Below are 16,187 nucleotides of genomic sequence, written 5' to 3' on the forward strand. Positions count from 1 at the left end.
CTCCTCCTCCTCCTCCTCCTCCTCCTCCTCCTCCTCTTCTTCTTTTGGTGTTTTGCTTGCATGCATGTTATGTGAGGCTGTCAGATCCCCTGGAACTGGAGTTACAGACAAATGTGAGTTACCATGCAGCTGGGAATTGAACCTGGGACCTCTGGAAGAACATTCAGTACTCTTAACCCCTGACACATCTTTCCAGTCCCCAGATCATACATTTTAAATCCTCTTAGCTATTGGGAAGAATTTCAAAAGTAGAGAATCATTGAGATTAAGGCAGAATAATTTTGTAAAGTGTTTTTTAGGATTCAACTCCAGGCCTAACACCAGGGAAAGTCATTGCTGCTGAACTGCACTGCCAGCAGCAGGTGCCAACGTATGCCTTGGACATTGTCAAAGCCTGGTACTTAGTCACAAGTAATAATGTCATGCTTTGCCAGGCAGTGGTGGCACACGCCTTTAATCCCAGCACTTGGGAGGCAGAGGCAGGTGGATTTCTGAGTTCGAGGCCAACCTGGTCTACAGAGTGAGTTCCAGGACAGCCAGGGCTACACAGAGAAACCCTGTCTCGGAAAAAAACCAAAATAATAATAATAATAATAATAACAATAATAATAATAATAATAATAATAATGTCATGCTTTCAATTTCTGCTATAGTTATTAGCACATTTTACTTTAGCTTCTCTGGGATGAAAATTCCCTGTGTTTTCTTGGTATGCCATTTCCTGTTTAGAGAAATTTAGCGAAAAGATGTGAAAGGCACGGACGGGGAAGACCAGGAGGAGCACCACCGTGCACCATGACAAGCCCCGCCCTGTACCCCAGGCATAGGCATGTTCGAGGCCTCTGAGTGGAGGAGCAGCAGGATTGATTCTCTTTAGAGATGAGCTTTGAGGGGAGCTTAGAAGGCAGAGAGAGCATTTTTCCATGACTCTGGGGAGAGGTGGCTGTCAGTGCTCCACACTCAGGGTGGCAGATGGGGTTGGGGTGGGGAAGAAAATGTCTTCTGCATGTTTTCCCATCCTCTTGAGCTTCTTCCTTACTCCCCTCTCTCCCGGGCTCTTTTCACATCTCCATGGTTTCTTCTTTTAGAGATGGGTGTTTCTCTGTTCATTCCTGTTCCCATCTCTTCTCTGTTGTCTCTCACCCACTTTCTTGGCTTTCCATACCATCCCTATACCACTGCTCTCTGAGCTACTTGAATCTCACTCTCTTTGGACTCTGGGATTGAATGAGCTCGGCTCCCTGATGTACACACTGCTACCTGCTGTCCTGGCCCTGGTCTTGTCCATCTTAGCTGATGGCACTCCCATCTTTCTAACTCTCGGACAGGAAGCCTTGGGGGCTGCCTTTGACTTCCACGTCTCTCATTCTCCATATTCCGTGTGGAGAAGCCCTCACAGTTCTGCCTTCAGGGCCCACCCTGAATCAGGGTATAATCCCTTAGCCCCATGGCATCCCTCATGTGTGTCATCCGTGTCAGCATTCCAACTTGTCTTCCTTGTCTAGTCTCTTCATCACGGCAGTAGCGTAGCGGGGGTGGAGGGAATCTTATGAGACAGTCAGTAGTGCCATTGCTCTGCAGACATCACCAACGGTCAGTGGCAAAGGTGTTCCTTGGAGTCCCTGCTAGTCTCCCACCCTCATCATCCTGACCACCTTCATGCACCTTGGTCCCCTGTTACTCTACATGGAGCTGAGGCTGCACCAGTTTCAGGTCACAGACTGACTGCTCGTTTGGATTGCTTGTCCCCAGAGCTCCATGCAGCTGACTTCCTCATTGCCTTCAAGTTTTGGTTTAAAGGCCACCAACCTTAACTCCTCCCCACTCTGAACCTACTGCTATGTCCCACTCTGCTTCTTCCCTTCATAAAAACTGTCAGGATATAAGCGAAGCATTGTGTCAACCTTAATAACAATAAAATAAAGTTGGAAGTTCTGAGGGAAGGGACTGCAGAGCTACAGGCTGGCCCAAGATTAGCGGGCACAGCCTCATACAGAAGACACCGATGTAGGGACATTTCCCAATGCCTGTTTGTCTAGGTTCAGCTGACACTATCCTGGTTACTAACTCTGAGGCCAAGGCATATCCTTTAAAAAGATGACATAGATTTCTCTTAATTAAAGATATCTGCATTCATTTATTGTGTACGTATGTGGGTGTATGTGTGCCAGTGATGTGGGTGGAGGTCGGAAGACATCCGGCTAGAAGTTAGTCTTCCCCTTCTACTTTATGTGCCTCAGGGTTTGAACTTGGGTCACCAGGCTTGTTGGCAAGAGCCTTGCTGAGACCTCTTGCTGGCCCATCTAATCTTCCTAATTTCCCCCTTTTGTTTTGAGATTGGATCTCACTGGCTACCCCAGGCTGATATCCAACTTGCAGTCCTGTGCCTCAGTTTCCCAAATGTAGGATTGTAGGCAAGGACTCCTGTGCCTCAGTTCATTTTTTTGCTTTTGAAAACCTTCTTTACCTCACCTGCTTTGCATTCACTCATAGTTCACAGTTGGGGGGGGGGGTGCGCTTCCTCTGGAGTGCTAAGCAATCTCCCGAGACACAACACTATCTGAGGAGACACTCAAGTTGTTGTTCAGGTTAGCGGCTCCTTGCCTTGGCCTTACTAAGCTCATGGCTAACAATGTCTTTCTTCCCTGTTTAACTGCAGGATCTCTGAAAGGAGAGAGTATGCTGCTGCTCTGTCATCTGCTCACACATTTATCCAAAGTACCTGGCATCTCAATGGCACCTGACAGGTGCTCATATGTATCTGCTGAATAAATAATAGAATAGGAATACTTTTTTTTTTGTTCTTAATAAAAAAGGATCAGAGGATATATTTTCTGAGCTGTTCTTATCTGAAAATACTTTTCTTTTGGAATCCAATGAAAGCTACTTTGCTTGGTCTAATAGTCTTAGTGTCCAAACATTTCCTTTAAAGCATGTTGAAGGCTTTTTCAGCTTCATGAGCGGAGGGTCTCTTTCTCTCTGTCTGCTGTATGTGTGTGTTCCTTCACCCTCGATAAATGTTTTCTTCAACTGAAAAAAAAATACGCTGATGAAGTCTGAGGATGCGGCTCAGTTTGGTAGAGTGCTCACCTAGCATCCAAGAAGCTCCAGTTTCAACTCACAGCACCGTACAAAACTCTGGTGTGATGGCACACTCCTGCCGCCACTTCAGAAGCCTGCCACTGGACCAGAGGTCTTTCTCAACTATGTAGCAAACTTGAGGCCAGCCTTGGCTACAGGAGACCTTGTCTCAAAAATATACCTCAATGATATTTCATTGCCTTTTGCTGATATTGTAGCTGAGAAATCTGAATTGAGCCTGTCTTTTATAACCACAGAAATAATCTATTTTCTGATTGGAGAGCTACTACGATTGTTTTTCCCATGTGTTGGGTTTTGGGGTGTTTCGTGTTCACTCGGGGCTCAGGCTGCTGGGAGGCGGGATGAGAGAAGTGGGAGTTTTGACTGTGTTTACCCCACGCTGGCGCCAGAGTGGGTGTCTGGCTTTGTGAAGCCACTGGAGTGGGGTAGTGCAGTCTGAGGTCCTGGGGACTGCCGGGGCTGACTGGGGAGGTGTGTCCCGGGCTTGCAGGGAGGCCAGGCTGTCTGCTTCTCAGGCCATTGGGCATCTCAGATGTACTGGATGCAGTGGAAGAGCTGAGAATGGAGTGGAGGCCCACCGGCTGGATCTAGCCCAGTTGAAGGGGAAAAGAGAGGAGTGCTCTGGCTGGTTCCCATGGGGGAGAAGATGGGTGGCTTGGCTTGGTGGAGGCCATAGCTGGGAGCACTGAGAGGTCTCCTGCAGGAGATGGCTGGCTCTTTAGGCAAAGACCTGCTCCATTGCTCCTCAGGGCGGATCCCAATGAAAAGAGACAGTCCATGGTTTTAAGGCATTGATTGTCATGGCGGAGAGGGGGGCAGGCCTGAGGTTAAATACCTTTTGCAGGGAGGAGTGTCTGGGAAGGGGAGTTTATTGGCTAAGCCCCTAGGCCTTTAGGTACCTCATTAAAATGGAGATCTGTCTTGAGGTTTCGGTGACCACAGGTCACGTCCTCTACCTGTGGAGGGCTTGGGGCATTGCCCTTATGTGACTGATGACCACAGAATTACGTAGGGGCTGCGGCCTGGTGTCAGGAGCCTGGTGTCCAGGAGCATGGCAAAACACCTATCATCCCTCGCAGGGGCAATCCAATCTAGCTCAACCAGAAACCAGGCTGCCTCTCATGGTCCTACATCCATGTGCTTTAAGAACAGTTGCACTAGAATGTTTTAGGTATGTTTTTTTCTTCTTTGCTTGTCAAAACACTCATTTAATCTTGAATTAAAAGTTAAGACTTAGCTGGGCAGTGGTGGCACACGCCTTTAATCCCAGCATTTTGGAGGCAGAGGCAGGCGGATTTCTGAGTTCGAGGCCAGCCTGGTCTACAGAGTGAGTTCCAGGACACCAGGGCTGCACAGAGAAACCCTGCCTTGAAAAAACTAAAAAAAGAAAAAAAAAAGTTAAGACTTTTACTGCAGCAAGCTTTCTTCTACTAAATCTTTGGAATACGGCTCCTGATTCTCTTAGGCACATCTTGAATAATGTCACTATCTATTGCAGCTTTTCTCAATATGTGGGTCGAAACCCTTTGGGGAGGAACATATCAGATATTTACATTATGACTCATAACAGTAGCAAAATTGCAAGTATGTTGTAGCAATGAAATGATTTTATAGTTGGGGGTCACCACAACCTGAGGAACTGTATTAAAGGGTCACAGCATTAGGAAGGTTGAGAACTGCTGATCTATCGGCTGGCTCTACAGTCTGTCCTTGGTGCCCGAGACTTTCTCTTGGTCTCCTTCCACTTTACCTCAGGGGTTGAACTGATCAAGGTGATTTTATAAGAGTCCAGAGACCACGACTACCCCGGGAACCTGATACAAAGTCAAGCCAGGGCCTGGCTGGCAGAGGCTGTGAGCTGGGTAGGGTCTAAGACCAGAAAAGCCATTGCTGAGTCAGGAGAGGACATCGGTGGTATGGACTGGGTGAGCAAGAGGGGAACCTTCTTTCCCTCCATCCTTAAATTATCTTGCAGAGCCCTTGGACACAAACCAGCTAATATGGGGACCCCTCTCCTGTCACGCAGGATACAGACCAGAACCGGGAGCAGCAGGTAAGGGAAACTGAGGACTCACAGGCAGCATAAATAGCACCCTGACTTTAGTCTGCGCCTGCTGCCCGTTTCTCGTCAGATCCTTCTGTTGACTGCCCTTAGCCTGTTCTGTCTTCACGGATCATAGATGCCATCTTCACTCAGCTCTTGGCTTTTCTTCTAGAGAACGCATTTCTTCCCTACTCTTCAGATGCTGTACTTTGCTCCTCTTCTTCCTCCTCCTCCTCCTCCTCCTCCTCCTCCTCCTCCTCCTCCTCCTCCTCCTCCTCCTCCTCCTCCTCTTTTTCTGCAGTCCTGACCCTGGAGATCTAACGACTTTTTATTCTTGGGTGTGTGGTTCATGCACATGAGTATATGGGTGCTCACACCTGTGCCTGTGCCTGTAGAAGCGAGCATAGCGCATTCAGTGTCTTCCTCTGTGGAATTCTGAGTTTACTGCCTTGAGACGTGGTATCTCACTAAACCCGAAGCTTGCAGTGTGGGTTGGCTAGCCACGGTGGTCTTGGGATCTGCCTCTCCCCTGACACCCAGCCCACAAATGCTGGAGTTCCAGGCATGCACGCAACCCCATATGGGTATTTTTATGTAGGTTCTGAGGTCCTCTTGACTGCAGAGCAAGCAGTCTCAGCACTGAATCATCTCCCTGGCTCCTCTATTCTCTTTTTGATAAAGGTGAACCTGGTGTAAGTCTGTGAACACTTGGGGAAGTCTTGGTCCTGCTCTGCCCGGTCATCAGAGTGGAGGGTGGCTTATAGGACACGTGTCCGTCTGCTGAGGCCTCTTCCTGTCCCCCTCTTTCTCGGAGAGTCTCCAGGCTGCTCTGTATCTAAGTTCCCCATTTCTACCTGTGTACTTTGCTCCATATCCCAGTTGCACCCCAGCCTGCTGTTCCTGGTGAGGTCTGCCTGGCTTCCGATACACAGCACCACCATAGGTGGACAGTCAGTGAGAGGTTAAGATGCTAGCCCTGCCCCAGGCTGCCCTTTCTCCCCCTTCCTGCCTTCTCTTGCTTCTATCTCCAAAGACATCTTCCATTAGACAGGAGTCACCAATTTTCCTAGACCAGTCATCACACCGACCTTGGCCTACGCTGTTCACTTTGTGCATGCCTGAATCCTCAGGCAGGCATGTGGAGGTCTGTAGACAACCTGAGATAGGGTTTTTTTTTTTAATCTCTTACTGTAATGCCATTCTTGGGGATTGAACTCAGGTTATCAGGGTTGTTGGCGATCACCTTTACCCACTGAGCCATCTCTTATGCCACACATTGCATTGAAAAAAACCTCTGGTCCATTTCTTGCATTCTAAGAATGTCTGGTCTGTTTCTGCCAGTCTATGACCGTCACCCACTCAAGTTTCTGCCATTTTCAGAAAAGGAGACAGAACAGAGGAGCTGCAGTCAAGGGCTCTGGCCCAGGAACACCTTCTGACCTCTTCTAGCCAGGTGTGCTGTTAGCATTCTATCTAAGCTCCACCCCACAGTTACCTGGCAACAGCCAGGTAGGCCTGACCCCACTATAAAAGTGGCTGCTTGCCCCCTCCTTCCTCCTTGCCTCTTGCCCTCTTGCTCCCCCTCTCTCCCCATTCCCTTCCCCCCTCTCTCTCCACGTGGTCATGGCCAGCTTCTATCTACTCTTTCCCTCTCTCTGTCTTTCTCTGTCTCTACTACCCTCTTAACTCTCCTCCCCATGCTCTGGATAACCTCTGTTCTCTACTGTACCGGTGTGTGTCTGATCCCTCAGGGGGAAGAGATGCCTTGGCCTGGGCCTGCCGAGACATCCCCTTCCCCCATACCTCACCACACCCCCATGGAACATATTCTTATACTTCTTTATCTTTTTATAAACACATCACATGCCCCTCGACCAGGGTGCTCTTCACTTGTTGATGTTTCTGGTGTCCCCAGTCCTGGGTCATCACCTCTCACTCATTTACTCTTTTCTCTGCCGGGGAAAGCTAGCCCAGTTCTCTTGCTTCTCAGGTGGGATCTGGTAATTTCTGTTTTCTGAAGCCATGCTACCCCCTCTCCCAACCCCAGATTTGTTCCTTCTCTGCCAAGAAAAAAAGAAACGTTAAATGCCTCTCAGGGACTGCGAGCTATCCAGCCAGGGTAGAAAAGAGCTGCCCTCCCCTAGAGCCAAGAACCACCCTGTCTCCAGACCCCTCCCCCACCCGGGGTCACAGACTGTGACAAAGTCTTATTGCCTGTCTCCAGGAATTCATTTTCTGTCTCTCCCTCTGTTCCACCTCTCTGGGGCTCCCCGCCCCTCCCCAACCCCTCAGCGCTGTGCCCCTCGTGTTTGCCAGGCAGCTGGCTGCCTTCATTATTTTTACGCCAACACAGTTTAAAAATCTCTGCTGCCTCCTTGCTGTCTGCGGAGAGGCGGCTGCCACATTACTCTGACACGTTGATGTCATTAGTGTCCAAGCGCACGCTCTTCAGCTAATGAGGCGGCAGAAAGAAAATTAAGGGGAAAAATCACACAGGCACATTGCTTTATATGTAGATGGAGAAATAAAAGAAGGGTAAGAAAACAGAGGCAAGCTTCCTGATGGCTCCTGTCCCTCCTCCCCTGGAGACATGGCTGCGCAGCGGGCAGCTAGGGAAACCGGGCCTGCGTTTTGACCACAGTTCTACAATCTCCTGCCCAAATCTGGTGAAACTAGTCAGCGGTTGAAGTCACCTTACTTAATTTTGCCATTAGGTACAAAGCGAGAAATCAGAGGCTCTGGTTCCAGCAGTGTCAATGTCCGGGGTGAGCTGAGACTCGGAATCTGCAGATGTTTCTGCAATCTTCCATTCTCCCCACTCACCCCCACCTTTGCATTTCCAGCTCCGTCTTCGTCTTCCCAATCTGAATTTTCACCAAGTCCTCTCTGCTCTCTCCTCCGTTTTCTTCTTCACACCTAAGCAGATTCATTTCAGCACACAGGTTTTGTTGAGGTACTTCATTCACTTTAAAACGATGAACTGGATCTCTCTCTTGTCCTTAGGCAAAGGCCCAGGCCCTTCACAAGGTGCCAGCTGTTTCAGCATGGGTCGGAGTGGGGATGTAGAGTGGGCGTGGGTGTGAGTTGCTATCTCGTCTTCAGCCCTATGGTCATTTGCCTGGAAGGCACACATTCCACGCTTGCTCTGACCTAGGGCATCTGCCGATGCTATGCTCGCTGTCTGTAATACTCTCCTGTTGGCTTTGGCCTCAGATCTGAGCTTGCTGGTTGCATGCTTGGGGTCTCCGACACCCCAGTGTGATGGTTAATTTTGATTGTCAATTTGATGGGATCTAGAATCACCTCGGACACAAATCTCAGGCGTTTTTCCATCTTGTTAAATGAAATGGGAAGACCCATCCTAAGTGTGGGCGGTTCCCCTGTGGGCCTGGGCTGACTGTGATGGAGAGCTCTAAGCACCAGCTCTCTTCTGCTTCCTGACTGTGGGTGCAATGTGACCAGCTGCACCCCACTCCTGATGCTATGAAGCCCCCACCATGACACTCTGGACCCACAAACTGTGAGGCAAAAACAAACTTTCTTTTCTTAAGTTGTTTCTGTCAGCTTCTTTACCACACCACGGCACTTAAAAATAAATAAATAATATGCACAGCCAACCGAGGCCAAGACCCAACTTGACACTTGCAAAGTCAGGTGCTTCTGTGACATGGCTCACACCCATGTTTGATTGTCTAACACCCAAGTCAGGCTGCTCATGAGGGCAGAAGTCTGTGTTCTCCTGTTCCCAGTGGAACTTCAGCCAGGACTCATAAGCATGTTTATTTTTAAATTTATTTTTATTATTTTTTAATTATGTGAATGTGTGCATGCACAGTGTGTGTGTGTGTGTGTGTGTGTGTGTATGCAAATGAGTGCAGGTGTCTGAGGAGATTAGAGGTGTTGGATAGCCCCTAGTCCTGGAGTTCACAAGAGGTTGTGAACTGTCTGATGTAGATGGTGGGAACTAAGCTAAGATCCTCTGCAAGAGCAGTATGTGCTTTAATCTCCAAGTCATTTCTCCAGCCCCTTAGCATGGCTGTTAAATGAGTCCATGGGTGAGCCCAGGAAGGGTGTTGTGTGCAGGCTGCACAGCCAATGAGCAGTTAGGGAAACTCATGACTGGCCTAGTGCTTGTGTTACTGCTGGGTCCGAGGCTTAGTTATTCATGGTCCTTGCAGGTGGTTGCCCCCTGTTCCCCCAGGGGTAGCACATTTTGTCTCCATCATGACAAGGGCTGGGTCAGAGACACAAAGCATGACACAGGAAGAGACAGAATGCAAAGGTCTCTAGAGAGGGATGGTGACATCAGGGGACAAACACAGCTGACCACTGGATCCGGTGTCACTTCAAGTGGCTCTCAAGCTAACACAGAGAAGGGAGAGAGGGAAAGGACTTGAGTCAAAGGCTGTGGGGTGGGAAGGGCAGGTCATGTTCCTCCTAGAGGGAACTGGGCTTAAACTCCCTCCTGGCCTCTTCGTGGCTCCAACATCCTCTTTTGGGGTGACCCAGAAATGTGCTCTTGAAAGAGGTAGACAAAGGAAAATGGGCTTTATTTCAGAGTTATGATTTTGAGGAGTAATTTGGTGAAGCTTCAATGCCAAATCACAGCTGGGCCCGCATTCTTGGGTCTCCTCCCTGTTCTGGGTGTCTGTTGGCCGACTTATCTTTATATTTTCTAGGACTGAAGCCCGGTTACCAGCCCCTACCTGCACCCGCTCTGGGCCTGTACCCCTGCCTCTGGTGTGAACGAGGGATCAGCAGGGTAGAAGGCCTGGCATTGAGGACATGGTGGCTCCAAAGCCCGGCCCAATGTTCCTTGGTTGTCACAGCAGTACAGTGATCATGGGGGCAGAGGATGCTCCATGGCTGCCTGATGCCATGACGGTGCCTTTGTCTGGGCACAGGGAACTGTGATTTATGTCACACGCTCTCTGCGAAACCTTTTGCCTCAGTAATTCTGCGCTCCCCGGGTGTCTCTTTACATCTATTTAAAGTACGGCTGCTGCTCACTCACGGGGGCTGCATGCTCGGTAGCATTCCAGGTGGCTTGGTGCTTGCCTGCCATGGTGCCTGTGTCTTGCCTGTGGAGCATCTTTGCCTCCGCTTTGCATATACTTGCTGTGTACCCCATGGGGCTGCTGAGCCCGGTGAGGTGATTAGACTCTTTCAAGTGAAACTGACAGGGAGTATTGGTGGGGTACGCGGCCTCTCCATCTCTGGGGTTTTGTCTGCTTGTCCCAGGGCAAGGCTAGCAGCTCCTTAGAGGTGCATCTAGCTTGGATTCAGTGCCGGTAAATGCATCTCATCTGTAGGCTGTTCAGGAAACTGGGGTCCCTTTTAGAAGTTCAAGGGTGTCTGGGCAAATGGGTCAGGACCTCATGTCCAGAGGCTGATGATGCATCAGAACTGTGTCCAGGGGTCACTGAAGTCCCTTGTATTCGTGTGGTAATCCTTGACCTAAGGCCTGCATGGATCTGTGCTGTGCCGACAATGATTTCTCAGCTCTTCAGTTCCTTACACATGGGTGTGAAATTGACCAGAGAATCCTTGTTACTCCCAGCAGTCAAGCGCTTCCTGTGGCCATGCCCAACCTCCAATCCTGAGGTATGGAGGGATGAACAAGTGACGGACCACACCCCATGTGGCTGACCTGGCATCTGGGCATGTCCCAGAACAGAGGCTCTGAAGACCTGGAGGGGAACATGGAGCCATGTGCCGCCTCTGTAGGTCAAGGCAGGGTGCTTGCTTCCTAGAAGCCCTATCCCCAGGGATCGGGCTGGTGGGGGAGGGGCTGCGACTCAAAGTCCAACACCTTAATGGGGGTCCCTTAAAATGAAATGGCATCAAGGTTAACAAAGGACTATTTTTAGAGGGAGATACAGTTCTCCCTCTCTCTCTCTCTCTGTCTCTGTTTCTCTCTCTCTCTCTCTCTCTCTCTCTCTCTCTCTCTTCCTCTCTCTCTCTTTCTCTGTGTGTTTGTGTGAGAGTGTGTGACAATGTACTTGTCACAGGAGGTCAGATGACAACTTGCAAGAGTTAGTTCTCTCTTACACTGTGACTCCCCAGGTCTCCAGGTTTGGCATCAAGCCGCACTCACCACTGCTCCATCCTACCCCCAACCCCCTTTACTAGAAACCACTGTCAGTCACTTTCCGTTTGCAGCCCATCATGTGAGGTCTACTCTGTTCTTCATTCTTTGTGTGTTTCCATGCAGTAATGACTGAGTGTCTGGGCTTAATGAGGACAGGATGTGACATGAAGGGCAGTCAGCGTGAGTCTCTCGTGTCCAGATCCCATGTAGCTGAACACGTGCTGCTGGGAACAGGCAGTGTTGGGGTGTAAGCTATGAATCTGGAGGTGTCCCAGAATACAAGAACAGCAGCACTGCCTTTTGAGAGCCTGACATATTGAAATCTGTGTATTGGCAGAGCACCACGGGGTGGGGTGAGGGGTGCAGAGACCTGGGTGACAGCATCAAGAAAGAGTCAGTGTGAGTGTGTGGTGAGGAGAAACTTGGAGAGGCACTCAGTGGAGTTTTGACCCTTCTCTATATAAAATGCATCCTTCAGTCTGAACCTGCCTATATGCAAAGTTATCTGAGAGAAATGTATGGATCTCTCTCTCCCAGCGCATTGAAAGCTGATCCTTTGGGTCATTTTTAGGTAATGGCTTTCCAGAGGCTGCTTACCATGTACCAGGCACGCAACACGTTCACAGGTATGTGTAGGTATATATTTATTCTGTTGTAGATGATTGAGGTATCTTAAGAGATGAGGGGGATTTTTAAAATGAAGTGAACCAAAGTGTTATGATCAATTTGACTTCCTTTAGTGAAGTCTTTTGGGGAAGACAATCTTTTCTTCTAGATAATACTTTGGGAATGTTATTTGTGTGTGTGTGTGTGTGTGTGCATGTGTGCACATGTGTGAGTAGCATGTGTGTCTGGAAGTCAGAGTACCATTAGCGTGACCTTGTCTGAGGCAGGCTTCTTTCGTTTGCCACTTTGGTGCATACGCCAGGCTAGCTGGTCCTCAAGATTATTTATTTACTTACATGAATGGGTCCAAGTGTGTGCGCATGTGCAAGGGGAAGCTGGAGCTCAGCCTTGGGTGCCATTTCTCAGGAGCTGTCCACCTTATTTTTGAGAAAGGGTCTTTTACAAGAACCTGGGTGTGGAGGTGATAGCTAATTTTCATTGTCAACTTGACCACACCCAGAGTCAACGAGACCCCAAGCTTCTAGGTGCACCCGTGAGAGGTTTTCTCTGGCAGATGATCCGAAGCACGAAGATCCACCCTAAATCTGGACCACGCCTTCTGGTGTCAGCCCACATAGAGGACACGAAGAAGGGGACCTTGGTTTCTGTATGCTTGCCCTCACTCCCACTGGCCACTTCCTCTATCCTGCTGCCGAGGGCAGGCATTAAATCCAATTTCTCTAGGATTCCAACTGAAGGCTTGAAGACTTGCAGCTCTTTAGGAATCCACCCGGACTTCAGCACCGGGCCAGAACTGCTGAGACATTCAGTCTTGTGGACTGGTCAGCTACTGCAGTCTCAGTCCTTCTGTTTCAAATTAGCCATTATTGGATCACAGCCTCTCAATCGTCTAATAAATCCTCCATATATATATCTATACATGTGTGCAGGATATATACGTATATATACATATATTTGTATATATACATATTCATACAGTATATTGTGTACATACACACATGTATATATACATACACATATATACATACATATATGTGATATATATAGGTATATACACATATATCCCATATATGTGTGTGTATGTATGTATGTATCTATCTATCTATCTATTTAATCTATATTACCTTTATCAGTCTTGTTCCTTTAGAGCAGTGGTTCTCAACCTGTGGGTCACAACCCCAAGAACCCTTTCTCAAGGGTCACAAATCAGACATCCTCCATATCAGATATTTACATTAAGATTCATAATAGCAAAATTACAACTATGAAGTAGCAACACAAATAATTTTATGTTCGGGGTCACCACAGCATGAGAAACTGTGTTAAAGGGTGGTAGAGTCAGGATGGTGGAGAACCTCTGCTTTGGCGAATCCTGACTAACACATTGGGCCTGGATGACTGAGCTAGGCTGTCTGGCCGGCCTGTCTCTGCCTCTTCAGTGCTGGGACTGAAGGCAAGAGCCACCAATGCTGAGCGTTTATATGGATACTAAGGGATTCAAACTAGGGCGTTTCTCATGCTTTGCTGCAAGCGTTTTACTTGCCGAGCCATCTCCTCAGTCCCTGGACGTCCTTTGAACTTTTTTTCCCCTCATGATTTCATTATGGCGTATTTGTACATCTACATCATTGTACTTTGTCCGCGTCTGCCTAGGGATTTTATTGTGGTCGCATTGTTTGTCCTTTTTCCTCGAGTCTTTTATGGAGAAAGTGACAAGGTGAGCCCAGCAGAGTTTGCAAAGGCACAACCAGGGCAAGGGGTGGAGGTCTCAACCTTGGGGTGACCGCAACAGGCACCTCGGGTGAACTGCACAGCAGGGGTGAGGGGTTTGCGAAGGTGTAGAGTGCTCTCATTAACAAGGCGCTGAGCAGGTTGAGTGCCTTCGCTGCAGATCAAACGCCAGCTGTGACAAGAGACTCATTTTCATCTTTCTGAAAATTACACCAAAAGACGAGCTGCTGAAATACTCGGGAGCTGGCGCTGTGATGGCGCCACCGAAGCAAGAGTTCCCCGGGAGACTACTTCGAAAGGTGACACTCTGGAATATTTATCAACAGTACAGCCGCTTCATTTTTTTTTTTCTTTTGGCTAACCACGAGAGGTCCTCGCTCCTGAAAGTGGGGTCCCAAGACCCGCAGCCTCCACTTCCCTTGGGAGCTTGCGAGAAATGCAGACCCTCCCATGGCTGCCTGGGTCATCCCACTTTGTGAGCCTTGGCAGGCCCGGTGTCTGCGTGGCCGAGCTACCCCAGGGTCCCCTTACCTTGGGGAAGGCATCGGGCCACACGGAGCGGGATCCCTGGTTTAGCAGCGCCTGGACCGTGCGCTGCGGCGCTGTCGGGGGCGCGCACGTGGCCGTCTGCAGCGCGCGCGCCAGCGGGGACGCGCCCCCGTAGTCGAGCGCGCCCGCGTCGGCGCCGTGCCGCAGCAGGAGCGCGCACAGGCCGGGGCGCGCGTGGCCGCAGGCCTTGTGCAGCGGGCTGCGCTCGTCCTCGTCGCGCGCGTCTGCCGCCGCGCCGCCGCGCAGAAGGAGCGCGCACAGGCGCAGGCAGCGCGCGTGCTCGTCAGGGCTCCGCGCCGCCGCTCCGCACGCTGCGCTCAGGGCCGTCTCGCCGCGGCCGTTCCTCGCGTCCACGCGCGCGCCGCAGCCCAGGTAGAGTTGCGCGTGCTCGTCCAGGCCGCGCTGGGCCGCCACGTGTAGCGGTGTGTCTCGGCCAGGGCCACCCTCCAGCTGGACTGTCGCGCCATGCTCCAGCAGCACCTGAGCGCACCTGCGGGGAGGCCAGATCGGTCACCAGCGCGCGGGACCAGCCGCGATCCTCCACCCACGGTGCAACCGGCGGGGGAGCTCCAGCCAAAGCCAGAACTTTGGAGCTCCAGGGCCAAGGCGGAACGAATAGAGCTGACACAAAACAAGATTATGACAAACCCAGGGCCCGGGATCTATTTGTCACCAATTGAAGTTCATAAACACTTAGACTTAGGATAAGAATGGCAATTGCGTGGTGCTATTTGGGAAGGCAAGGTCCACATGACAGTATTCAGGGCGCTGTTCACTCGAACTTTATCTGGACTTGGTCAAATTTGGAGGTTTAGGCCTAGAAAGAATCCTTTAGATCAGGCTACCCCATCTTTCCTGGAATGGGCCTAAAAGGAAGGTGCCAGGCAAGCCTTATATTACCCCAGTTTGGGCTGGGGTGGGGCTTCATCCTTGCCTCAAGGACACTGACTCTCAGACAGGCACCAGAGTCTTTTTCACCGGAAGAGTCACGCAGAAGCACACCCAGGCCGACATTTGGGGCTATGTTTGTTCCTTCCTTCGTAACCGAACTGTACGTTTTGGCTGTGCCTGTTTCCAGCCAGTCTTCTAAGGTTTCTGAGTCCCATGGGAGATCGTGTCCCGCCGCCTGCCCCTCACCCCCATCTTCTCCCAGGAGGATAGAGTCTGCTGCCTCCTAGGCTCACCAGCTGGATTCAAGATTGCCTTTGACTGACTCCAGACAACTAGCATCTCACAGGAGAGCAGCTTCCTCAGCCGCTCTCCTGTTCCTTGGGAGCACTCCAGACATCTCACCTTTCCTGGTGACTGTTGGACCACGTTGGTCCCTGACCGGAAACGCAGCCTGTCAACCCAAGCTATGTGTGTGTGTGTGTGTGTGTGTGTGTGTGTGTGTGTGTGTGTGTGGTGTAGCCACAGACCCTTTCCTAGTGCTCCCAGGTAGTCTCCTGGGCGCTCTGATCCAGACCCCTCCCCTCTCTCTGGATATACACTCCTGCAGACTGCCTGACTAGGCGGCTTAACCATCTATGTTTTTCTCCGCCCCAGTTAGCCCCCAGGACTTGGCTCCTTGACTTTCTCCTTCCTGTTTTGGCTTCTCTTGCTTAGGCAACGCTGTGGTAACTTTCCTCTGTTTAGGAGAGGATGGCCACCCCCATCTTTTGTCACCCGTTCCTCTCCTCTGCTCTAAACTCTGCTGGGGGAGGCAGGACTCCTCTGGGAGCCTGGCTGTGTTCTCAGCTGACCCACCTGGATCAGCACACAGCTCCGCACCCGCACCCCTTCAGCCTTTCCATCCTTCTAGCCTTTTCCCTTCATGGACACATCGTTACCCACACCCACTCACCTGGCTAGTACCCTCTTTAGATACTCCAGCTCGCTGACTGAATATTATAACTCACAGCTATCTGTTGGCCTCCACCCCTTTCTGTCCACTCTGGAGTCCCCAGATCCACTGAGAGTGCTTTCAAGAAGTCACTCCCTTGCTATCTCCAATAGAGGCACCTGTTCCTGTGGCTGCTGGGGCAGGGACATTTGCTTCCTCTA

At 50.3% G+C, this 16,187-nt stretch overlaps 1 protein-coding gene across 2 annotated transcripts in view; it reads right to left on the reverse strand.

Annotated features, from left to right (window-relative positions):
• The window catches only part of Asb18 (ankyrin repeat and SOCS box containing 18), a 68,618-nt gene that overhangs the window by 3,759 nt on the left and 48,672 nt on the right, over positions 1-16,187 (reverse strand). For both annotated transcript variants that reach the window (XM_031368910.1, XM_031368909.1), the window contains one exon: positions 14,127-14,634. In XM_031368910.1, the coding sequence (XP_031224770.1) occupies positions 14,127-14,634 (508 nt within the window). The remainder of the gene's footprint in view (positions 1-14,126; positions 14,635-16,187) is intronic.

This window comes from Mastomys coucha, unplaced genomic scaffold, assembly GCF_008632895.1.
Source record: "Mastomys coucha isolate ucsf_1 unplaced genomic scaffold, UCSF_Mcou_1 pScaffold14, whole genome shotgun sequence".
NCBI lineage: Eukaryota > Metazoa > Chordata > Mammalia > Rodentia > Muridae > Mastomys > Mastomys coucha.